The sequence below is a fragment of the Girardinichthys multiradiatus genome, chromosome 8 (assembly GCF_021462225.1).
Source record: "Girardinichthys multiradiatus isolate DD_20200921_A chromosome 8, DD_fGirMul_XY1, whole genome shotgun sequence".
NCBI classification, from domain to species: domain Eukaryota; kingdom Metazoa; phylum Chordata; class Actinopteri; order Cyprinodontiformes; family Goodeidae; genus Girardinichthys; species Girardinichthys multiradiatus.
In genome coordinates this window covers 38,036,416-38,062,982 of record NC_061801.1, presented here as the reverse complement: position 1 = coordinate 38,062,982, position 26,567 = coordinate 38,036,416, and the positions used below count along the sequence as shown (strand labels likewise).

The following is a 26,567-nucleotide window of genomic DNA, read 5'->3' as shown; positions in this document are numbered from 1 at the left end:
AGTCACTGAGTAACTAAGCAGAAACACAGATAAGCTGACAGTGTTTATTCACAAATCATAAATAGCAAAGAACAAATATGAACATTTTGCAAGAGGTTGCCTAACAATAGTGAAAGTCTTTAAAAAGGACCACTCACATAGAGCTTCAGAAACACTTGGAGTTAGCAGGCATATTTCTTTTTTTGCAGCACTAGTGGCCTTTATTTTTCCATAGTAATTAGGCAGGAAATGGGGAGAGACATGCGGGAAATATTGTCGGGGCCTGGACTCGAACCCAGGACAGCCAGATCAAGGACTTCTGCTCTGTATATGGGTTACACACCTAACCCCCTACACCACTAGCACTGTGCACAGACATAGTTTTTCTATAAAAAGAAGCACTTAACAGCCTTTATGAACACTTACAGCACACAACTCCACTGCTGAAGAAAAACATGTTGAAGCTCATTTAAAGTTTGCTGTAAAATATTTAGACAGCCACCCTGGTACTATATGTAAAAGATACCTACACTCCTTGTTAAACTATGAATGAACAGTGTCTGTACACATTTCTTTTAAAAGCTAAGTTAGCTATACCCAGTGACCTGTAGAATTAGGACATCACTTAAATAGAACTTGACTGACAACATAAAGTAGGCTAAAAGATCTCAAAAAAACAACACTTCATGCCCTGATCTAAACAAATTCAAGAACACATCCAGAAGGTTACAAAAGAAATGAGAACAACATCTCAAGCACTGAAGTCCTGACTTACATCAGTTAAGGTCTGTGTTACTGATTCAACTGTAAGAAAGAGACTGGGCTAAAATGGCATCCATGGGAGAGATTCAAGACTTTTGTGAAAATATTTGTAAACTGGCGAGACAAAGGAGGAACTGGCTGCACGTCAATAAAATATAGGGAAAATATAGTCTGGTCAGAACTAACTAAAGATCAGAGCATGTATACCAAGAATTAAATAAATACTAAGTACCGATATTAAATACATTTTAGCTAGCATGTTTAATTTATTTTCTTTGTTCAATACTTCCCCCCCACCATTCCACTTAATTGTTGTACTACATACTGTATATTGTACAATATATTTCTGTTATTATTTTTACATTTTTCCCCACCGAGTTCAACATAAACTATCAAATCAAAAAAATCAATCAATTATGAATGTGTGGGTTACAGGGGTTGAAGTCCATGTCTGGTTGTTTCATGTCAATAGGCCCATTAAAAATGTATTTATAAACAAAAGCAGACATGCTTTAGTCAACCTATTTTCTCCACTGTAACTACATTCACATCTTTACATGAGACCTGAAAAGTACAAACATCACAAATTATAAAAGACAAAAGACTCTTATGTTTTTAAGTCAATCTTCATGCAAGGTGATAACACTTATTAACAAAATTTGAGGACAAATAACTTCTTATTTCAATTAATGTACAATATTTTACGTAATAAATTTAGGATTCATGGGGTTAATAAAATGGTTACAACAGTGGGTGTGACATATTTACACACATATTTCTAAACGTGAGATAAGCTTTTTGGAAAAATCTTAAGCGAAGAAATACTAAATGGGTTTATACATATTTACTTTAACTAATTTGTTTCTTTTTGAGAAAACCAGTTTTTCCCTCATAACATTATCTGGGAGGGGGTCCTCTCCCTCGGCCCCGACCCCTTCCAGCACCCGGACCTGGCCCAGGTCCTCTTGGTCCTGGAGGCCGGTCTACTGGCCCTCGTATGTTTGGGTTGGAAGACGCTAGAGCCACATCCTTCTGTAAGTTCACTCCTTTTCCAGCTGAACCAGGCTTTGTCTTAGTGGGCTTTGCCTCTGGCTCTGGAGGTTTTTCTGTTTTAGAGAAATGGACAGGAATGTTTTTGTTAAAACTTTAAAAGCTTGACAACCACAACATTATAGTGGGATACCAAACATTGCCAAAATTGTGCATCCAGGGCTAAGAAATGTGTTTTAAAGAAGACTGTGGAGAAAATCATCCAAGTTTGCTATTGAATCATTACCCAAGTTGGGGGGAGATTGTAATTAAAACTTTCTCATGTAGATGTGTTAACAGAAATGGGGAAAAAAATCTGTTTTTCAGTGGATTGTTGTGTAAACAGGGCCTTACATTTTGGCAGGTAGCTTGATTGTGATTATATAATGATCAGGTAACATTTTGATGACCTCCTATTCACATTGTTAAATTAGCCTAAAATAAGGTTATTATTTTTGCCAGTTCAGTAAAAAATGACAAAAAACAAATCAGGTACAACCTGCTAATGAACTGTTAGCCATAAGTAGCAATTTAGTGACATGATGTTTTTGGCAAATAGCTTTATACATAGAGCTAGATGGGTTTGGACAGCTTTTTACCCTTAATACATTAAATCATCATTTGAAAACTCCCTTTTGTATTTTCTCAGGTTATCTTTGTCTGGTGAAAAAAATCTTTTTGATGATCTGAAACATTTAAGCGAACAAACAAGCCAGAAAAGAAGAAATCTGTTAGGGGCAAATACTTTCCAACTCAGAGCATAACTCTGACCATCTGCTGGTGGTCAATTTTGTGATTAGCTCATAATTACCTAACAGACTCAAAACAGCGAGAAACACCTCCAGGACTATTTGCTAATGAGCAGCTAGCTAAAGCTGACTCATATTTCATAGTTAGCGTGCGATAGATAATGATCAGATAACCTCAACCTTTTGATGATCTCATATTTACATTTGGTAAATAGTCAATAAAAAGTGAGTAACAAATCAATGAAAACTTGCTAAACAACTGTTAGCTACAAGTAGTTAAATAGTAAACTAATTAACCTACTAGGTACGATCTTCTATTGATGTTTTAAAATGAGCTCATGAGTGCATAATGATCTGACATTAATCAGTAAATACGAAACAAAACACCAAAAATATTGCAAGTTGATATTTTTCTGATCACATTTTGGTAAATAGTTAGTGGTAAGATACTTGGTGAGTTACCCTTGATCCATGTCCTTTTCACATTTTTCCAATTAACCACAGATTTTGTTTAATCAGTAAATAAAAGAACTGAGCAGATCAGGTAAAATAAACAGTTAGCTTATGAGGAACATATGAACACAGTCTTTTAGTAGCTAGCCTATAGGTCAATTAGCTAATGACCATTTAATCTTGACTTAATTCTGAGTGCCTGTTGTTATTTTGTTTATTAGCTCATAATAAGATAACATTTTAAAATGAGTCAAGAACAAATATGGTTATATTTGCTAAAGAATTGTTAGCCAGTGATAATTTAACTAAATAGCTAACAATAACATGTGACAGTTTGTTGACGGTAATTAATCATATTTTGTTTATTAGCTAGAATACAAATAAAAAGTTGTTCATTTTTAGTTTGAAATGAGCAAGGTAAAAATTAAATGCTAATTGCTAATAAACTATTAGCCACTTGCTAATGCTAATATTTTGTTAAATCGCTAAAAACGAGTAATGTTTATCTAGCACTGCTTGCTTCATATGTACCTAAGCTTTAACTATTGTTTAAATATATATTAAAATCATTAGATATTATTGGGTAGACAGAGATAACTATTATTTCTATCAGGCATTCATCTTTAGCAAATGTTTACTTAATAAGATTCCTTTTTATCAGCCCAGTTGTTCTGGATATGACTGACCGGGCTCCGGTGGAGCAGGGGGAATGAGGGATCGGTTGGGCAGCAGGTCCTCCAGGTCTTTCATGACCTGGTTGGTGCTGTCTGTGTTATTTCTTCGATTCTTCTCTTCATCACGAGCCTGGATTCAGAAAGATGGAAGGAAGCATGAAGGATGTTAAAAGTCTAACCAACAATGAAAAGGCAAAACAGGAGACAACTTTGGGACATACATCAGTGACATATAATCAGATTTTATTGGTCAGATTGTGACTGATGAAATAAGATATATAAAAGTTCCAACCAATACAGCTGGAAAGTAAGTTAGTTAAAATCATTGTTGGAACCTAGTTGGAAATATTTTTAAGGAGATTTTGCAGACTGTCATAAATAATTTCAACTATTCTAGAAACGACCACACAGAGGACTGGATATTTTGTACCATCACTGGTAAATTTAAATTTGTGATAATATTTTTGTTTTTCAGATGCGCTGGGAGAAATTAATAGAGACATTACTTCAGTTCTACAGTTTGAGATTTATATTTAATATTTTCATGTAGGAAAAAGAACTGTAAACAGCATCTCAAGTAAGGTATTTTACCCTGAAATATGGATATCTTGGATTTTGGCCAAATCACACCCCATTTTTGTACTCAGGCATTGCAGATTCATCCCTTCCTTGTTCCATTTTGCACATGTAATCAAATATTTGTGTGACCATGTACTTAACCATTGTATATCAGTTTACTCTTCTATGTAGTAAAGCATTTTCACGAATTATAAAGATTAATAGTCCTAAAATGCTCCAGTGTCACACATTTTCCTCTGAAAACTCTGAATTATACACTATTTCCATTTATTTTGGTTAGTATTCTACTTTGGGCCAGTTGCTTCGTAAATTTAAAAGATTATGACCCTTGGTCAAACCAAAATAAGTGTAACCAACCTCCTGCTGGTATTAATTACTTATTGGAGTCCACATTTTCTCAGAGTAAATTACAAACAGAATCTAGAAAATTACTTTCAAGGTGAATTGTCAAAGTGATACTAAATGTGCTTAAGGCCGGTACGAATTGGCTGATGGCCGCGATAAAACGTCCCATGGCAGACGCTTCCATTTTGGACCCAAAAAAGTTCAGTAGAGAACAACCAAAACTAGAAAAAATGTGCGAAGGGGTGAAATGATGAGAATCAGAATACACATGAGAAACAATGGCAGAGTTTTCCTGAGATAAAGGTAAGACCAATGACTTAATCATGTCAACAGCTACTTGGAGATACCTCTTTGGATCTTTGAACATCATTCCAGAGGCAACTGCTCAAAGAAAGATAATCTTAATTAATGCCATTTCTCCACTCACCATCTGCATTTTCTTCTTCAGTTCCATGTTGGAGTTTTGATAGGCCTTGGAGACTGAGTTCAGATAGTAAATGGCCAACCTGTAAGAGGTAAATTGGGTTAAAGCACTATTTTTGATCCAGTTTGTGTTGTAAACCCTAAAAAAAAAAATAATAATAATAATATAAAGCCAAATTCTGGGATTTAAACCCTATTAAAACTGAACAGGAAGTGAAAAAAAAGAAGCCCAGAGATATGGTGCCACCAGGATAATACGTCAGTTTTTGGTATCGGACCATCAGCAATAGGATGGTGAAAAGACCACTTACTTTGTTCCAACAGTTTCTGTTCTCTGTTTGCTGCTTTGATGGACGAAACATTCTCTTAGAGTTTAGTTCTGTCTTTGTCTCTCCCAACACAACGTTACCTCTCCATCACAAGGGACTGATCAACTAATCAGAAGTTGATATTGGTTTAAATATGGAGTTCACAAGAGAAGAAACTATTATACCATCAAATCTATTACCACAAACAGTTAGAAGGTCAGAAAAACATTTGTTTTGAGAAACCAGCTTTAACAGCTAAACTGTGGGTTAATTCTGGCTAAATCAGAGAATCCAGCTGGCCCACTGAAATGGGCGGGAGAGCAGAAAGTCTTTGTGAGTGCGAGGTTAAAATTAAGAGGTGTCTATTGCTACAAAAAAGTATAACCAAAAGAAGATTATATAAACAGTGAGAACTATTTAAAACACTTTAATTGCGAGCAAAAGGCCTAAAAAGGAATCGTTGTCTACACTTACACCATGAGCAGCACAGCTGGTATGATAAGGCCAGGGTTCGCTGCATAGCTGAAAAGGGTCCCCAAGAAGGCTGGCAGATCCAGATTGATTGTCTCCATAATCACATCAAACATCTTTGCCTTCCCACTGCATGGTGACACAGATGAGCACTTCCTCAAATCTAAAAACACAGCCCATAAAGTTACAGTGTTGGTTGTGTGAGTTACCTAAAAGGACCACAATCAAATGAAGGTGGCAGGGTCATGATGGTGTAGACAACTGGCAGCAGGCTCAGGAAGAGAATGAGGAGCAGAATTCCCATGTAGAAGTTGTTGGACTTAGAGGCCTTGAACACTCTCTCATGGGGGACGTTTGTGGCCATCACGGCCCAGCACTGATAGTACATGGAGCTCAGGAGACGAAGCACGTTGATGCCAACGAGCCCTGGGGCATAAAATGATCCCATCCTGTCACATAGAAGCAAATAAAACCTAGTAAGAATCTATCTTCAGAGTGGAGATCTTCTATGAGGCACCACATTAGTTGAAAATGGGCAAAATACTTTATGACTTGTTGAGGTTTGATCTGCAATAACTGCATTCAGCTTATTTATTGAAAATTGAATTGAAATTGAAGCCCTTCTTCATTTAGCTCATTCATTTCAATACAATACAATTTACTCTAAATACATCCAGTACAGTTTAAATTGAAATCCAGGTACATGCTTTTGAGTTTAGTACATTCCACTTTAAGACATTTCAATTCACCTTTAAATACAGTAATAATAAATACAACTTTAGTTCAATACAATAAGATGTATCCATATCTTTTAATGCAGTCTAACTCATGCTTGTTCAGTATATTCCAATTATACAAATTTCATCAATATCAGACTTAAAGATAAGTCATAGTAATGTTTTGTAACGTATCATTGTTGTTTCTAGTTATACTAGTAGTACCACGTTATGGATTTCATAGGTAATTAATTTAAGCAATGTGAAAAATTAGGACACCCCATGAACTAATTAGTGACGTCTAATCCTTTTTTATTTATATCTGAAAAATAAATACATTAACCTTGCTTTTCTCATTAAACAAAGACAATAAAAACTTTGTTATCTGAATCATGAAAAAGTTAGGACACCCTATTCCCTAATAGCTAGTCTCACCCTTTTTTATGAAAATAACTTTACGGAGACGCTTTTTGCATCCAGCGACCAGAATTAGACATCAGTCATCAGTCTGAAAGTATGCCTCACTCTTCACTTTCATCTGTGAGATGTTTGAGGAGTTTCTTGCATGATATGGGTTTTAACTAAGCCCTGAACTTTCTACGTCTTAATTTTCAGCCAGTCCCTGGTATGTTTTGCGTAATTCTCATGTTGCAGGGTCCAGCTCTGCTTTAGTTTTAATTCGTTTACAGATGGTCTCACATTTTTCTCAAACACTCTCTGATACATGGCAGAATTCATTGTGGATTCTATGGTGATCAGCTGGTCAAGTCCTGCTGCAGCAAAGCATCCATTAATCCATGGCACTTCCACCTCCATGCTAAACAGGTGATAAGAGGTTTAATTCATGGAATGTTGTGTTTGATTTATGGCAAACATGTCCTCTGTTCTGCTTTTCAACTAATTCCAATTTAGACTCATCTGTACAAAGAACATTATTCCAGACGTCCTGATTTTTGTTTACGTTCTCTCTGGCAAACTCTAGTTTGACCTGTCATGTTTTTTTTGGAGAGCAAAGGTTTCCTCCTTGGACACCTCACATGAAAGTTGTTTTTAAATGTCCTCCATCAGTAGACTATTTTCTGTATAATGAAATTGCTCATTTCAAATTCTTCTGAAACCTCTTTAAATCCCTTCCCAAAGTCATTAGCAGCCTCTTTCTGAAGGCCTCAGGCAGCTCTTTGGACCTCACCATGGTGTTCATTCTCACTTCAACAGTCAGGAACAGTCATCAAACTAAATGTAACAGGTTCAAACAGGACACGTCTTCAAAATGCTGAACAATGATGTTCTCATTATATGTACCTGATGTGATGCAACTCCGTGGGATTTTTCCCCATTTTAAGTGGGAATAAAGGTGGAGGTGTCATAATTTATTCCTCATCGGTATTCAGTTTTTTTTAGTACATTTTACAGAAAGATTTGAAAAAGTAATGTCTCACAAGTTTCATTTTTTATGTATATACAGTATATTACCTCCTTGAACCGCCACCTTAATGTGGTGGAGGGGTTTGAGTGCTCAAATGATCCTAGAGGCTATGTTGTCTGGGGCTTAAATGCCCCCGGTAGGGTCTCCCATGGCAAACAGGCTCTAGGTGACGGGTCAGACAAAGAGCGGTTCAAGAATCCTTCATGAGGACTAATATATCGAGGCACGTGATGTCGCCCGGTACGGCGGAGCCGGGGTCCCACCCTTGAGCCAGGCCTGGGGTCGGGACTCGCCGGAGAGCGCCTGGTGGCCGGGTTGCTCCTCGCGGGACCCGGCTGGGACAAGCCCGAATGAGAGACGCGAGGCCATCCCCCAGTGGGCCCACCACCTGCAGGGGGAACCGTGAGGGACCGGAGCAAAGAGGATTGGGTGGCGGACGAAGGTGACCTCAGCGGCCCGATCCCCGGATGCTTAGGCTGGCTCTAGGGACGTGGAATGTCACCTCGCTGGGGGGGAAGGAGCCTGAGCTTGTGTGGGAGGTTGAGAGATATCGACTAGAAATAGTCGGGCTCACATCCACACACAGCGTGGGCTCTGGAACCCATCTCCTTGAGAGGGGTTGGACTCTCTTCTACTCTGGAGTGGCCCACGGAGAGAGGCAGCGGGCTGGTGTGGGTTTGCTTGTTGCCCCCCAGTTCAGCCGTCTCGTATTGGGGTTTACCCCAGTGGATGAGAGGGTCGAATCCCTGCGCCTTCGGATTGGGGATAGGCCTCTGACTGTCGTTTTGGCCTACGGGCCGAGCAGTAGTGCGGAGTACCCGGCCTTCTTGGTGTCCCTGTCGAGGGTGCTGGATAGTGCCCCTCCCGGCGACTCCATTATTCTGCTGGGGGACTTCAACGTCCACGTGTGATTGGGAGGAATGGCCTCCCCGATCTGAATCAGAGAGGTGTTTTGTTATTGGACTTCTGTGCTAGTCCCGGATTGTCCATAATGAACACCATGTTCAAACATAAGGGTGTCCATCAGTGTACTTGGTACCAGGACACCCTAGGCAGGAGGTCAATAATCATCTCGGGCCTGGGAGGAGTTTGGTGAGGCCATGGAGAAGGCCTACCGGTTGGCCTCGAAGCAATTCTGGCAAACCGTCCGGCGCCTCAGGAGGGGGAAGCAGTGCTTCGCCAACACTGTTTATAGTGGGGGTGGGAGGCTGCTGACCTCAAATGAGGATATTATCAGGCGGTGGAAGGAGTACTTCGAGGATCTCCTCAATCTTGCCATCACGCATTCCCTGGTGGAAACAGAAGCTGGGGACTCGGGGTTGGACTCTTTCATCACCCAGGCTGAAGTCACAGAGGTGGTCAAAAAGCTCTGCGGTGGCAAGGCTTCGGGGGTCGATGAGATCTGCCCTGAGTACCTCAAATCTCTGGATGCTGTGGGGTTGTCATGGTTGACACGCCTCTTCAACATTGCGTGGCGGTCGGGGACAGTGCCTCTGGACTGGCAGACTGGGGTGGTGGTCCCCCTACATAAGAAGGGTGACCGGAGGGTGTGTTCCAACTACAGGGGGATCACACTCCTCAGCCTCCCTGGTAAGGCCTACGCCAGGGTATTGGAGAGGAGAGTCCGGCCGATAGTCGAACCTCGGCTTCAGGAGGAGCAGTGTGGTTTTCGTCCTGGCCGTGGAACACTGGACCAGCTCTATACCCTCTACAGGGTACTCGAGGGTTCATGGGAGTTTGCCCAACCGGTTCACATGTGTTTTGTGGACCCGGAGAAAGCATTCAACTGTGTCCCTCGTGATGCCCTGTGGGGGGTGCTCCAAGAGTATGGAATCGGGGACCCTTTATCAGGGGCCATCCGGTCCCTGTACGAGCGGAGCTTGGTCCGAATTGCCGGCACTAAGCCGGACCTGTTCCCGGTGCATGTTGGACTCCGGCAGAGCTGCCCTTTGTCACCGGTCCTGTTCATAATTTTTATGGACAGCATTTCTAGACGCAGCCAAGGGCCGGAGGGGTCTAGTTTGGAGACCAGTGGATTTCATCTCTTCTTTTTGCAGATGACGTGGTCCTGCTGGCCCCCTCTAGCCAAGACCTAAAGCATGCACTGTGGCGGTTCACAGCCGAGTGTGAAGCAGCTGGGATGAAGATCAGCTCCTCCAAGTCCGAGGCCATGGTACTCGACCGGAAAAGGGTGGCTTGTCCTCTTCAGGTTGGAGGGGAGTTCCTGCCTCAAGTGGAGGAGTTCAAGTATATTGGGGTCTTGTTCACGAGTGAGGGAAGAATGGGGCGGGAGATTGACAGATGGATCGGTGCGGCTGCCGCAGTAATGGGGGCGCTGTGCCGGTCTGTTGTGGTGAAGAGAGAGCTGAGCCGAAAAACGAAGCTCTCAATTTACCGGTCGGTGTACATTCCTACCCTCACCTATGGCCATGAACTTTGGGTCATGACCAAAAGAACGAGATCCTGGATACAAGCAGCTGAAATGAGCTTCTTTTGTAGGGTGGCTGGGCACTCCCTTAGAGATAGGGTGAGGAGCTCGGCCATCCGGGAGGGGCTTGGAGTAGAGTCGCTGCTCCTCCACATCGAGGAGCCAGTTGAGGTGGCTCGGGCATCTATAGCGGATGCCTCCTGGACGCCTTCCTCGGGAGGTGTTCCAGGCACGTCCCACCGGGAGGAGGCCCAGGGGACGGCCCAGGACACGCTGGAGGGACTATGTCTCTCGGCTGGCCTGGGAACGCCTTGGGCTCCACCCGGCGGCGCCGGAGGAGGTGTCTGGGGAGAGGGACGTCTGGGTGTCTCTGCTGAGTCTGCTGCCCCCGCGACCCGGTCCCGGATAAGCGGAAGACGACAGTACAGTATATTACCTGTATATTTTCTGTGCTGTTGAAATTCATTTTAAATATTCACATGTCCATATATGTTAAAAAACACAGGCTGACGTAGGGTGTCCTAACTTTTAAACATGACTGTATATCCCAACTTTATCATAATGCACATAGCTGCAGCACCAATGCACATTAACAGACAGTGGAGTTAACATAATGAGTACATCTTAAGTTTTTACCAGATCATCCCTTGGTTGAAGGCCAGTCCAAGAACATTTCCACTGATGTCGAACTCTCCGTAAGATGGCTGAAAGTGATCAGACACAGCAATGACCCCACTGAAAGAGTAATAAACCTATCAGGAGTGGCCTCTAAATTTACCAAGTAAGATTAATTAGATTTAGAGTATTATTTGGACCCCTCCTTGAACCGCCACCTTAACATGGTGGAGGGGTTTGAGTGCTTGAATGATCCCAGAGGTTTTATTGTTTGGGGCTTAAGTGCTGGTAGGGTTTCCCATGGCAAACAGGCTCTAGGTGGCAAATCAGTGATGTGATGTCATGTGATGTCGCCCGGTACGGCAGAACCGGGGCCCCACCTAGGAGCCAGGCCTGGGGTTGAGGCTTGTTGACGAGCACCTGGTGACTCGGTTACTCCTTGCTAAGCACTAGTGAGAGATGCATGGCAATCCCACAGTGGGCCTACAACCTGCAGGAGGAACCATGAGGGACTGGTGCAAAGAGGATCGGGCAGCGGTCCAACGTGGAGACCTCGACTCCTTGAGGTGGTTAAGAAGCTACACAGTGGCAAGGCTTCAGGGGTGCATGAGATCCACCCCGAGTACTTCAAGTCTTTTGAAGTTGTGGGTCTGTCGTGGTTGACACGCCTCTTTAACATCTCGTGGCGGCCTCTGGACAGGCAGACTGGGGTGGTGATCCCCCTTCACAAGAAGGAGGACCGGAGCAGGTGTTCTAACTACAGGGGGATCACACTTATGTGACAGGATGGGAAGGTCTATGCCTGGGTGTTGGAAAGGAGAGTCCAACTGATACTCGCACCTCGGTTTCAGGAGGAGCAGTGTGGTTTTCCTCCCAGTGGTGGAACACTGAACCAGCTCTACACCCTCTACAGGGTGCTCCAGGGTTCATGGGAGTTTGACCAACCGTTACACATGTGCTTTGTGGACCTGGAGAAGGCATTCGACCCTGTCCCTTGTGGTGCCCTGTGGGGGGCGCTCCAGAAGTACAGAGTCTGGGGTCCTTTATTAGGGGCTATCTGGTCTCTGTATAGGTGGAGCAGGAATTTGGTTTGCATTGCCGGCATTAAGTCGGACCTGTTCCGACTTAATATTCACTGTGCTCTGCTCCAACATGCACCGTTCCTGTTCATAACTTTCATGGATAGGATTTCTAGGCGCAGCCAACAGCTGGAGGAGGTCTTTGTGGGGACCAGTGGATTTTCTCTCTCCTTTTTACAGATAAAGTAGTTCTGCTGACTCCCTCTAGCCAAGACCCACAGCATGTACTGGGATGGTCCGCAGCCGAGTGTGAAGCAGCGGGAATGAGGATCAGCACCTCCAAGTCCAAGGCTATGGTTCTCGATGGGAAAAGGGTGTCTTGTCCTCTTCAGGTTGGAGGGGAGTTCCTGCCCCAAGTGGAGGAATTCGAGTATCTTGGGGTCTTGTTCATGTGTGAGCAAAGAATGCAGCAGGAGATTGACAGACAGATTGGTGCGGCCGTCGCAGTAATGGGGATGCTGAGCCGGTCTGTTGTGGTGAAGAGAGAGCTGAGCCAAAAAGTGAAGCTGTCAATTTTACCGGTCAGTCTACGTTCCTACCCTCTCCTACGGCCATGAACTTTGAACCATGGCCGAAGGAATGAGATCCCTGATACAGACGGCTGAAATTAGCTTTGTTCACAGGGTGGCTGGGCACTCCCTTAGAGACAGGGTGAGGAGGTCTGCCATCCGGGAGAAGTAGAGTCGCTGCTCCTCCACATTTCAGCTGACTGAGAGGAGTAAGCTGAGATGGTCCAGACACGTTCCACCGAGAGGAGGCACAAAACACGGCCCAGGACACACTGTAGGGACTGCGTCTCTCAGCTGGTCTAGTAACGCCTTGGGCTTTCCCCAGAGCAGCTGGAGAAGGTGTCTGGGGACAGGGAAGTCTGGGTGTCTCTGCTGAGACTGCTGTCCCCATGACCCAGTCCCGCATAAACGGAAGACGACGAGAACAAGTATTATTTGGACCTAAAATAAAAGTAAGGCCCTCTCAAAATCTACATAACTGTGAATCTTATGTTTTTAACACCTAACAGCCATCAGACCTCAGATAGTAATAATTTTTCAGGAGGTAATTGCATGTAAAATAAATGCATTTATTGTACTGCCTGGTGTTATTGATTATTTCAGTAGGCTACTTGCAGTTTTAGATCATGAATGATTTTTTTTTTTACTCAAAGCAAAAACTTTCTAGTAACATTGGGCTTATCTTATTCTACTTGAATCCTCTAGTGGCCAGGTTTACACTCAAAGTTCTGAATGCACAGCTCACATACATGACAATTGTATGTATATTTTATGTACAATTCCCATATATGACGAAGCTTTTTCACTGACTTACAAATCCAGCCTCCAGGTCCCAGCACCAGCAGTAGTTGAGAAAACGAACAATAACGGCTCGGGCGAAATCACCGATCAGGATGGTCAGGTAGGTCACCTGAATGTCTGAAACGGTCAGCTTCACGAACTCCTGTGCACAGTGAATATGTTCATGAAGACTACATTTTAGGTGAATATTGAACAGTGGAGCATTTTGCTTTTCTCTTAATACAAATAAAATCATGTGGTACTTCAGCGTGAAAACCAGGAACAGCATAGACTTCCTGGATTAAACGAATGTTATAAGTGGCCAAATTTTCAGCAGATACACAAGAGACAATCATAATTCAGTTGTTATATCCATTACAATGCCGACTGCAGTCTCCCAGCAGGGTCCTCTGATAACATCCGCAGGGTTCATTGGAGGTGGAGTAGCATCGGTGTCGTTGAGCAGACGTGTGTAGTTGGCATAGTACTCCTTCATGGCCCAGATTGAGGCGTTCTTGATGGCTTGTTCCTCTTCCAGCTGAAAGGGATAAACAAGGCAATTAGCTGCCAGGTTTCTGCTTAAAGAAGCTCTGACGAGAAAAGGTTTGAAATGCATAAAAAAAACTTACAATAAAATCTTGTGTCAAGAATTGAAGTAGACAGACGTGAGAACAACGGATTTACAAAGTGGCCACTCCATTATAATTCTATTATAAAGGTAGGAAAAGGGGTCGCACAGGTAGCGACCCCTTGTCTTTTCCAATGGTTATAATCAGTCTGACACAGAGAGGTACCCCCAATCCTTGTGGTTTTTAGTATAACAATGGCCACCAGTGGGCTCTAGATGGATGAATTTTATCAGTTTGTTATTTTACTTAGTACCACTTCACATAGCCCATTCTAAAATGGCCAAACTCTTTACACTCAGTAGTTTACTCTAACCTCCCCAACAACCCCACACCATCCCAAACCCTTTGTGAAGTGCCTTGAGACGACATGTGTATTGAATTGGCGCTATATAAATAAAACTCAATTGAATTGAATTAAACATATCCAGTTAACTTCCAATGATACAGAAATATACAACATATCAAATACATACCAGTACAATCCACTCATACATATAGACAGATAGAGACACCGTCCAATGTGATCCTAAAGGTAATACAAGAAAGTCTAATTTGATTATAATGCCAAATGGTTAAAAGGTATCCGTATCCCTGCAGTGTGTGATTAGTGGTTCATTGGTCTTTTCTCCATCCTGCCTCTGTATTTAAACACACAGGTTTCCTTTGGTCACTGCTGGATTCTGCTGTTTGCCAGCTCGTTCCATGCCAGTTTCATCGCCTGATCCTTCTGTGTCCTGTTTCTCACTTTTGCCAAGTTTGCCATTTTATTTTTCATTAAATACTTCAACTCACCATGTGGTCCCCAAGCTCCTGTTTGCCATTTGGTCCTGCAAGAAACTACCACACCTTGACACTCACATGCTAAGAGGATGCTGGTGGTGGAGCTTAGATGAGGCATCACTAGTTCATTGCAGGGCTTAGGTTCGCCACCATTTTTAGATTTACATAACTGGTGCCCAATCCAACCAATGCCAGGTAATATCCAAATTTGTGTAGAGTGAAGCATTCAGTTAAAACTTTGTCCACATATTGTTCTTCAAAGAAAAAGCCATGAAAAACAAGACCAGAGAAACATTGATGGTACTGCCAGAGCTGAGAAACAGTCACGGACCTCGGAATTAACGAATAGCTCTCAAAAAGAACCATATCTTGCCCAGTATACCAATCCCCATTGGTCCATTGGGCAGGTAGTTTATTAAACACAACTGCAAAGACATACCAATGTGTAACCGCAAATTGTGTTCCATCAGAAAGGATGTTTTCTCACCGAACATTTTTAAAACATTGCTAATATTAGTGAATTAGTATATAAGTCATGCTAATGAAGGTGTGTGCAGTGAATGAAAGCTATGAAATGTTAACTAGTGATGAGGATGTTAAGTCTAGATTGCGGTCCACAGCAACTGGCGCAGTTGGAGCATGGACCAGGTGGAACAAGCTGGGTGCAGCAAGGACCGTCACAATATCCATTGATTTGAGATTAAATCTTTAAATCCAGCAACAGATCAAGATACTTGGATTTAATGGACTTCAGGGCCCGATGTCCCTAAGCCAACAGCAAAATGACAGAAGACGGACAGGGAAAGTATACCTTGTTGTTGACCTCATCAAACAGGGCGAACAGGAAGGTGTAGAGATTTCCTAGAAAGAGGGCGAAGATGCGTCCCAGCTGCCACTTAAGGGCGATTCGAGGATGGTAGTCTTCCAGTTCGGCAATAGTCTCAAATAGAGGAGGACACACCAGACCCAGCAGGGACATGACGATCTCCAACTGGTGAAACACACCATAGTGATGATGCGAAACTGGATATTTACATATGAATATGCATATAAATAGTCTTTATTTCGCATACATGCATAAATACATTTCAGAAGAATAGAGAAAGTCCCTTTACAATCAGTATCCAAAAAAAGATACTGACTCATATATTTTATAAAATGAGAGAAAAAGAGACAGCCTTTCTTTCTTCTTGTTCGAATTAAGATTTCTGTCTGCAAGCATCTGAACATCATTACCTCATTCTTCTCATACCAGCTGAGGTCATCCCTGGTGGCAAATTCCTGAGATCTCTTCACCACAAAGTAGATAAGGTACCCGCTCCCACCAAGACTACAGGTGATCAGGAAGTTGGCCAGAACCCTGAGAAACCTCCGCAGGTGAATGTTCTCGTCCTTCTGGTTCTCTTGCTCATCCACAATGGACTCCTGTTCTTATCAAAAGATTTTGATTGTTGGCTGCTGGTTAAACTTGGTGTCTGACAAGGTAAAAGACGTCAGTGGACGTGATCATCTTAGAGCTGTATGGCTGCTGTGGCTACCTTAAAGCTAGTGGTGATGGAAGCGTACTTGTTGTCAGCGGTTTCTGCATTGCCAATTAGGTAATCCCAGCTAGTGAACATCTTCCAGGCGAAGGTGAACTCACCCTCCTCTCCATCTCCTCCACCAACATCAGCATTATTGGCCATTCTGAATAAAGAACAAAAAACAGAACCTCATAATCATATTCTTTCCAGTAATTGACATTAAATATCTACTATTATGAGGTGATGTTGGAAGTCTTTCCAAGCTGGATGTTTTGGAGACTCACGTTCGGATCACGACCATCAGGCTGTACCCAAAGCTCCCAATCCCCACCATGAGGTAGGACAGCGGCAGCCTGAACTTTAGCAAGCCGACGGCTCTTTGGTCGTTATAATATCCATAGAACAGGACAGAGTATTTACAGTATCCCTAAAAATGGAAAAGGTTTTTTATTTGTCAGTCCTAATATACCCAGAAGGAGGGCACGAAAGGCTAGGGAACACAGATTTCACTCGAGAGATGTTTAATGTAGAGTTTATTTTCAGGTTGGGGGACAAACTGAGATAGACAGCAGATGGGCTAATGGCAAACTCAAGCTCATAAGAACCTACATACAGTGGGGAGAACAAGTATTTGATACACTGCTAATTTTGCAGGTTTTCCCACTTGCAAACCATGTAGAAGTCTTTACATTTTTAGCATAGGTTCTCCTCAACTGTGAGTGACAGAATCTAAAAATAAATATCCAGAAAATCACATTGTGTGATTTTTCTGAATTAATTAATTTGAATTTATTGCATGACATGAGTATTTGATCACCTAACAACCAGTAAGAATCCCAGCTCTCCCAGGCCAGTTAGTTCTTCCTTAAGCAGCCCAAGCAAGGTCCCCCTGCTCAAGCCAGCGCATGTCCAGGTGTAAAAATTGAAAAAAAAACCCAAAAAAAACAGCGTGAGTTGAAATGCATTTTCTTGTTATACTGTTGGGAATTGTGATAACAATAATCGTTTCTCAGAACAAGGATCTTTACCAGTGGGTCCCTCTGTTCCGTATCATTTTATTTTGAAAGTTGACATAGAATGTGGTACATCTGGTTTTGGCAACCACTAGGGGGAGCCTGGGCTCTAGGTGTCTCATTCATTAAACACTGTGAGACCTGAAAAGCTGCTGTGTTTTCTGATATCAATTCCCTCACCCTATTCAGGGGCGTATAACACAGGCCCGTCCAAAGTTTGCCAATGACCATCTGGATGATCCAGAGGAGAAATGGGAGAAGGTCATGTGGTCTGATGAGACAAAAATAGAGCTTTTTGGTCTAAACTCCACTCGCCGTGTTCGGAGGAAAAAGAAGGATGAGAACAAGCCAAAGAACACCATCCCTACCGTGAAGCATGGAGGTGGAAACATCATTCTTTGGGGATGCTTTTCTGCAAATTAGAAGATCTTAGCCAACAGCCCCTTCCCTCAGTAAGGGCATTGAAGATTGGTCATGGCTGGGTCTTCCAGGATAACAACGAGCCGAAACACACAGCCAGGGCAACGAAGGAGTGGCTCCTTAAGAAGCATCTCAAGGTCCTGGAGTGGCCTAGCCAGTCTCCAGACCTGAACCCAATCAAAAATCTTCGGAGGGAGCTTGAAAGGCAGTATTGCCCAGCAACAACTCAGAAACCTGAAGGATCTGGAGAAGATCTGTATGGAGGAGTGGTCCAAAATCCCTGCTGAGGGGTGTGCAAACCTTGTCAAGAACTACAGGAAACAACTTATATCTGTAATTGCAAACAAAGGTTTCTGTACCAAATATTTAGTTTTTCTGATGTATCAAATACTTATGTCATGCAATAAAATGCTAATTAATGTGATTTTCTGGATTTTTGTTTTAGATTCTGTCATTTACAGTTGAAGAGAACCTATGATAAAAATGAAAGACTTCTACATGCTTTCTACATGAAACAAGTTCTTGATCCATACCCTGAGTCTGATCATTGCCCTCTAGATGAAAGCCAGAACTGAGTTCTTCCTTGGCTCCTAAAGCTAAAAAGATTCATTCCATTCCAGCCTTCATCCTGAGACACTGTTTACAAGTAAGAATGCTGATCTGGAAGTTGGTTATAGGAATAAGGTAGATGTGTCAAAAATAAACTAATGAAGTAACATGAAAATCCTGTGAAAATTGTCACACATTGGACTAAAAATTGGTTTAAAAAAAAAAAACAAACGGAAAGAAAATTCCAAAGTCCAAAGAAAAACCTTTTACAAGCCTAAGGAACTATTGATAAAGACCACTTTATAAGATTACAAGGACGTTCTGTGGCTTGGAAAGAAAATGTAAGGAAAGGAAGAATTACATGAGACTTTCTATACTCACATTGAAGTCCATAAGAACTGAATAATCCTGAGCGGTGTCCTGCTCTGCTCTTGGTACAGTCTTTCTGGGAATAGACCCATAGGGAAGACCCATGAGGACCTTAAAAGTTAGAATGCAGTGAGTTCATTTCTTCAAATTGGTTGTGTAATATGACTTTTTAACCATGAGGGTAGTGATCCTAAATACACTAGTTCACCTCAGGAATGACCACCAGTCCAAAGGTGAGACCAAAAAGGACGAGATTCATGCCGTACATCCAGCGCAGGAAGATGAAGTAAGAAGCAACTGATGATCCAAAGTGGCCTAAAGACATCATTAACATTTAAAAAAATGGCATCCACCAAATCAGATTTATTCTTTCAATGTTTATTAGAGACACTATTAAACCAAACTTACTTTCCACCTCTTTAATCTTTCTCTCCCAGGGGATGCAGGCAGTTTTGAAATTTTCAAAATCTCTCTGAAACTTAATCCATTTCTGAGACAAAAAATACAATGCATATTTAAAGACTGAAAACAAAATCTCAAGCAAGGAATAAAAACATAAAAAGTTGGGGTTTTGTTTAGCCAAACCTTGGTCATCATCACTTTGTAGGCATACCACTTCCTGCCTTTTCCTTTGCCTAGAGCTCCTTCAAACTTATCCACAAATTGTTGAGCCTCCCTGCAGAGCAGCATAAAAAGGCTCAACAAGATCAAACCATACGCAGATGATACAGTTGTTTACGTAGATTTGCTGGGTTGAAAAATGGGGTAAAAATGTTTGCCTACTTTTTTTAATCCTTTAAAAACCAATTTTTCTCAAAAATAATAGCTTTGGAATGTAAATGTTCTTGACAAATATGTCTAAAATATTAAACAACTGAAATTACTTTCACCTAATTTTGGAGCATGATCTCATCTTATTGTTAAAATGGAAATAAAAAAAAAAAGCTAAAACAGCAAAATGCAATAAAGCAAATTTCAGACATTTCTTTGAAAAAAGACCAAACTTTTATGCACTTGTGCAAGTTTTATGGGTCATGTTACATTTTCATAAGAAACATTAATGATAAACAACAAAACACTGTAACATCATCATTGCAGAAATAATTATTTTCCTTACACTTATTATAGAGTATTTTCAAGGTTATGTTTCTGTTTTAGGAATTTAAATGATGTAGTTTTGGATAAACGTATTTAGTTTGTTATATTAGAGCCGCTGCCAGTTTAGGCATCCGGAGATTGGGTCGTCAAGATCTCCACCTTTGTCCGCTGCCCGATCTTTTTTACACAGGTCCCTCATGGTTCCACCTGCAGGTGGTGGGCCCACTGGCTTGTCCTCTTCAGGTTGGAGGGGAGTTCCTGCCTCAAGTGGAGGAGTTTAAGTATCTTGGGGTCTTGTTCACGAGTGAGGGGAGAATGGAGCGGGATATCGACAGACGGATCGGTGCGGCTGCAGAAGTAATGAGGACACTGTGCCGGTCCGCTGTGGTGAAGAGAGAGCTGAGCCAAAAGAGAAGCTCTCGATTTACTGGTCAGTCTTTGTTCCTACCCTCACCTATGGGCATGAACTTTGGGTTGTGACCGAAAGAACGAGATCCCGGATACAAGCGGCTGAAATGAGCTTCCTCCGCAGGGAGGCCGGACACTCTCTTAAAGATAGGGTGAGGAGCTCGGTCATCCAGCAGGGGCTCGGAGTAGAGCCGCTGCTCCTCCACATCGAGAAGAGTCAGTTGAGGTTCCTCGGACATCTATATCGGATGCCTCCTGGACGCCTCCCCTGGGAGGTGTTCCAGGCATGTCCCACTGGGAGGAGGTCCAGGACACGGTCCAGGACACGCTGGAGGGACAATGTCTCTCGGCTGCCCTGGGAACGCCTTGGGCTCCCCCTGGTGGAGATGGAGGAGGTGTCTGGGGAGAGGGACGTCTGGGCATCTCTACTAAGTCTACTGCCCCTGCGGCCCGGTCCCGGATAAAGAGGAAATATAGTACTACCACGTTTTTATGCCAAGTACTTCAGAATATTCTTAGTTCTTTCATTTAGCTAAATATTTTTATTCCAAAGTATCTATTAAGTCATGCTAAGACTTACAGACAGAATAACAATTTGCAATATCAAAATTTGAATGTAACCTTATACTGTTTGTCTGAACCTACTTTAAGGTGGAGGTAACTTGGAAGTGAAGGTTTTCAAATCATCATACGGTCCACCTAAGTACTATACTGTTTTATTGCAATGTACTTGGAAAATCAGGTACTAATCAATGTCCTTTTAAATATAATGTCCATCTCTTCCACAGTAAGAAGTAAGAAAAACTGTAAATTAACAAAAATGTAGCATCACACATTAAATGGCAAGATTTATAATAGAAAAAGTAAAAAAATAATAATAAAATTCCTTTTAGCTCCGTTGAATGTTTCCACTCTTGATCTCTAGACAGAAACATACTAGAATCTGTGCATTTTATTCCATTACTTCAAGAGAGTGAGCCTCCGCTTCATCCTCCAAGGCTTGGTCCTGATGTTGGCGATCAGTTTCTTCTTCTCCTCCACCTCCTCCATCAACCGGGCCATCTCCCCCTCTGACATGGACTCTTCCTCCTCGTCTGAGTTTGAGTTGGAATCCGATGAGCTGGAGGAAAAAGGGGGCAGATGTGGAGTATTTAGAGCATTGCATTTCCAGTTAAATGTGTATTATCTTAATAGTGCTCTCAAAATGATCTTGAAGAAACAGTATAAGTCTACTACCTAGAACTGGATAAAGTAGAAAGTCAAACTTTAACGTATTGGCACCTGAGCTTTGCTTTATTACAAAGATATATTGATAAACTTATCACACACACACACACACACACACACACACAGGCACATTTAGCAACATATCAGAAGTGATTTACAACAGGCTTTCGATTAAAATAATAATAAATAAGTTTTTGATGGTTTAATATCTCTTAAAGTCTCATTTTGACAAGTGACGTTTTTTATATTGCATGCCTGTCAGGTTAATTGGTCTCTAAATTGCCCTTAAGTGTATGAATGAGTGTGTGCTTGGTTGTTTGTGTGTTGCCCTGTGATGGACTGGCGACCTGTCCAGGGTGTACCCCGCCTCTCACCCATAGACTGCTGGAGATAGGCACCAGCTTCCCCGTGACCCACTATGGAATAAGCGGTAGAAAATGACTGACTGACTGACGTTTTTTATAACAATTAACTTCCTGTAAGTATTTAAAAAAAAATTACTTTAGAAGGTGCACGCAGCCGGCATTGACCACAGGTAATACTTAGATCCTCCAGCAGATGGCAGAAGAGTATGGGATTTGATACTGTCATATACAGGTGCAGATCATTAAATTAGAATATTATGAAAAATGTGATTTATTTCAGTAATTCCATTCAACAAGTGAAACTTGTATATAATATTCATTCATTACACACAGACTGATATATTTCAAATGTTTCTTTCTTTTAATTTTGAGGATTATAACTGACAACTAATGAAAACCCCAAATTCAGTATCTCAGAAAATTAGAATATTACTTAAAATCAATACAAAAAAGGATTTTTATAAATGTTGGCCAACTGAAAAGTATGAACATGAAAAGTATGAGCATGTACAGCACTCAATACTTAGTTGGGGCTCCTTTTGCCTGGATTACTGCAGCAATGCGGCGTAGCATGGATTCGATCAGTCTGTGGCGCTGCTCGGGTATTATGAGAGCCCAGGTTGCTCTGATAGTGGCCTTGAGTTCTTCTGAATTATTGGATCTGGGGTATTGCATCTTCCTCTTCACAAAACCCATACATTTTCTATGGGGTTAAAGTCAGGCAAGTTTGCTGGCCAATTGAGAACAGGGATACCTGGTCCTTAAACCAGGTACTGGTAGCTTCAGCCCTGTGTGCAGGTGCCAAGTCCTGTTGGAAAATGAAATCTGCATCTCCATTAGGTTAGTCAGCAGCAGGAAACATGAAGTGCTCTAAAACTTCATGGTAGACGGCTGCGTTGACCTTGAACCTCAGAAAACACAGTGGACCAACACCAGCAGATGACATGGCACCCCAAACCATCACTGACTGTGGAAACTTTACAGTGGACCTCAAGCAACGTGGATTCTCTTCCTGCAGACTCTGGGACCTTGATTTCCAAAGGAAATGCAAAATTTACTTTTATCAGAGAATGTAACTTTGGACCACTCAGCAGCAGCCCAGTCCTTTTTGTCTTCAGCCCAGGCAAGACGCTTCTAACGCCGTCTCTTGTTCAAGAGTGGCTTGACACAGGGAATGCGACGACTGACACCCATGTCTTGCCTATGTCTGGGCGTGGTGGTTCTGGAAGCACTGACTCCAGCTGCAGTCCACTCTTTATGAATCTCCCCCACATTTTTGACTGGGTTTTCTTTCACAATCCTCTCCAGCTTGCGGTTATCCCTATTGTTTGTACACTTTTTTTCTACCACATCTTTTCCTTCCCTTCGCCTCTCTATTAATGTGCTTGGACTCAGAGCTCTGTGAACAGCCAGCCTCTTTAGCAATGACCTTTTGTGTCTTGCCCTCCTTGTGCAAAGTGCCAATAGTCATCTGTTGGACAACTGTCAGGTCAGCAGTCTTCCCCATGATTGTGTCGCCTACAGAACTAGACTGAGAGATGATTTAAAACCTTTTGCAGGTCTTTTGAGTTCCTTAGCTGATTAGATTGTGGCACCAGGTGTCTTCAATATTAAACCTTTTCACAATATTTAAATTTTCTGAGATACTGAATTTGGGGTTTTCATTAGCCGTCAGTTATTATCATCGAAATTAAAAGAAAGAAACATTTGAAATATATCAGTTTGTGTGTAATGAATGAATATAATATGCAAGTTTCACTTTTTGAATGGAATTACTGAAATAAATCAATTTTTTCATGATATTCTAATTTTTTGACAAGCACCATAAAGTGTACAATATTCAATATATAATATAATACAATATAATATAATATAATATATAATAATCAAATGTTTGGTGTTATAGGTTTATGGAGATTTTTATGCAGAAAATAGAAACCTAGTTAGCTGCTCTCTGTTTTTCTTTCTCTGGCCTACCTGTCATCCTTCTTCTTCTTCTTCTTCCTGTCATCATCCTTGTCTTTCCCTTTGTCCTTTCCTTTGACGTCACCTTTCTTACCCTTCCCATTGTCCTCCTCCTTCCCCCCTTTCTTTCCTCCTTTCTTTCCCTTCTTTCCTTTCTCATCATCACTGTCGTCCTCCTCACTTTCTTGGGCTTTGCCACCTTTCTTCCGGTTTGCTGCTCCTCCTCTCTTCTTCTTGGGAGCCTCGTCTTCGCTGTCATCATCGTTGTTTTTACCACCGCCCCGTTTATTGGCAGGCCTCCTCCTGTTTGCACCTCTTGCTCGTCCTCTTGGAGCCTCATCCTCTTCATCCTCCTCGTCGCTGTCTGCCTTTTTGCCTCTGCCTCTTCCTTTTGCACCTCCTCCTCCTCTTCCTCGGCCACCTGCCTGCTTCCTGTTTGCTCTCCTCCTGTTGCCCCCATCTAACATGTTAAATCAGATCAATCACAGTATTTGAAATCCTGAGTCTTTGTTTTAACATTTAAAGTTTGAGTAAATTTAAGTTGTATTCACTTACCATCGCTGTCGCTCACATCTTCATCTATCTCTATTCCAACTGAGGAAGACCGTGGATGAAAAGAGAATTAAAAAGACGACCAGTTTAATTCCACTTCAATTCACAAACATTTTCTGTTTTTGTCTCACTGAAATTTTTCAGCTCTTCTAACCTACTTCATGTTGTCAGACAGATTCTATTTAAAATTGAACTCTCAGTAAATTCACAATTTAATGAGGTGCAGTCACCGGTTTGGATACCTTTTTTTTTACATAATAAATGAAATTATCATTTGAAAACTGCTTATTTTATAATATCTACTCAGATTTTCTTTGTCTGATATTAAAATCAGTTTAGTGATCTGAAAGATTTAAATGGGACAAATAAACACAGAAAGAGAAACAAATTATTAAAATTGTTTCCAGTTCTGCAATTTCCATCTTAAAAATAAAGCAACCACTTGTTTTTTGTTTGTCTTTACAGTTTTGTGACGAGAAAACTAAATGACTGAAGCTTCCACGGACCAGAAAGCCTCGTAGAGATGCTGGCAAGACTTTCATCCAAATCACAGAATAAGTTACCAACAAACTATAACTTATTTTCTTAAGGAATGACAACATTCAACTCCTGGATCTGAGCAGAGCAGCAACTGGTAGACCAGTAGAGACAAAAACCAGACTGGTGGTGATGCAGTGCTTTCTGTTGTCCACTTAAAAACAATCATGTCTGAGTAATCTGAACGCACATTTCTGAAATCTTCCTGCAGCTTGGAAAACTAACCTCATGTTGCAACAGAAACGTGCAGCTCACCTTCTTCTGCAGCAGTGCTTCTTCTCGGCATGGTGGAGAAACACACACAAAAAAACAGCCTGTCCCTCTCCGTACCCTCCGTCTGCTCTGCCTCGGCTCTTCGCCAGCACTCAACTCAGGTGTCCAACGGTTCTGTTGCCATGGCGACGGCTGCAGGTGATAACAGGTGTTGCTGGCAAGGTGCAGGTAAGACAAAAGCTGTGTCGCTTTGTGACTTGTGGGGGCGGGGGGTATCATGGTTTTTACATGGAGGTGATGATTCCCAGAACATTGGGTGTAGGCTGTCAGATGATTGTGGTTTCATTGGTAGCAGAGACCCAGAAACACTCTCACTTGTCCTGTTATCTGAGAGCCTCCCAGCAGAGCTGCAGACGTCTTAAAGATTTAATGAAGGTTTAGGTTTCTTTGTGAGAAGCTTGTTTAGCGAGCTGTAAATATGCAAACTTGGCTGTGCATCTGACATATTTTCTTTGGTGTTGATGCTGTTTGTAGAAAACATGACAAAGAATCAGCCAAACCTGAAGAGGATGGTGACAGACCTGAGAGTGCAGAGCTGCAAAACGAGCTGCAGAACACCTCCAAGCCTCATTAACAATGACCACAGAGCTCATCTTTTTCATGATTCAATTACACAGTCGGCTGTTCTCGCAGGTGACCTGTTGACACCTTAGTTGGTGAGAGGTTGGTGAGAAGGTGACAGGTGGCAGATCAGATATTAGTTCAGGGAAAATTCACAAAGCATGAGAGCTGGTAACACGTTTTTACTCCTGCTGCATTAATATTTGAACGCGGCTCAACTTCAGTAATGAAGGAATTTTATAGAAGGTGGAGTAACAAAGAAACAAAAGCACTTAGAATCTGAACAGTAACTCAAAGGCAGAATAAATAACACAGAGATTAGTGACAGAGATGCAGAATATATCAAAATGCAAAATTTCACAGTTGAATTCACCCAAGGAGTATAAAAAAATCATTGGGTTAGTTTTGAATATTATGAAACCCCTTTAAATATAATATTGATCTAGGTGGTTTTAAGTGATGGACCAACAAAACGTAATGCATAAATATAACATACAAGGGTTGGACAATGAAACTGAAACTCCTGTCATTTTAGTGTGGGAGGTTTCATGGCTAAATTGGACCAGCCTGGTAACCAGTCATCATTGATTGCACATTGCACCAGTAAGAGCAGAGTGTGAAGGTTCAATTAGCAGGGTAAGAGCACAGTTTTGCTCAAAATATTGAAATGCACACAACATTATGGGTGACATACCAGAGTTCAAAAGAGGACAAATTGTTGGTGCACGTCTTGCTGGCGCATCTGTGACCAAGACAGCAAGTCTTTGTGATGTATCAAGAGCCACGGTATCCAGGGTAATGTCAGCATACCACCAAGAAGGACGAACCACATCCAACAGGATTAACTGTGGACGCAAGAGGAAGCTGTCTGAAAGGGATGTTCAGGTGCTAACCCGGATTGTGTCCAAAAAACATAAAACCACGGCTGCCCAAATCACGGCAGAATTAAATGTGCACCTCAACTCTCCTGTTT

The 26,567-nt window shown here is 42.0% G+C and overlaps 1 protein-coding gene across 3 annotated transcripts; it reads right to left on the bottom strand.

The window, feature by feature from the left end:
* Positions 1–30: 30 nt before the first annotated feature.
* tmc2a (transmembrane channel-like 2a) lies at positions 31–26,203 on the bottom strand. Of its 3 annotated transcripts, XM_047373517.1 has the most exons (21): positions 25,555–26,203; positions 25,016–25,390; positions 24,227–24,265; positions 23,684–24,131; positions 21,079–21,234; positions 19,194–19,284; positions 19,017–19,098; positions 18,817–18,923; positions 18,621–18,719; positions 16,542–16,684; positions 16,273–16,420; positions 15,971–16,159; positions 15,546–15,725; positions 13,705–13,863; positions 13,360–13,488; positions 10,979–11,046; positions 5,982–6,221; positions 5,776–5,901; positions 4,998–5,076; positions 3,659–3,776; positions 31–1,847 (listed from the first exon to the last, which is right to left on the bottom strand). In XM_047373517.1, the coding sequence occupies exons 2-21, from the start codon at positions 25,044–25,046 to the stop codon at positions 1,639–1,641; spliced, it is 2,841 nt and encodes a 946-aa protein (XP_047229473.1). In that variant the 5' UTR covers positions 25,047–25,390; positions 25,555–26,203; the 3' UTR covers positions 31–1,638. The 3 variants fall into 3 exon arrangements, with proteins under 3 accessions (XP_047229473.1, XP_047229472.1, XP_047229474.1); XM_047373516.1 differs by having other exon boundaries at positions 25,016–26,203; XM_047373518.1 differs by having other exon boundaries at positions 18,621–18,680; positions 25,016–26,203.
* Between the last annotated feature and the right edge of the window lie 364 nt (positions 26,204–26,567).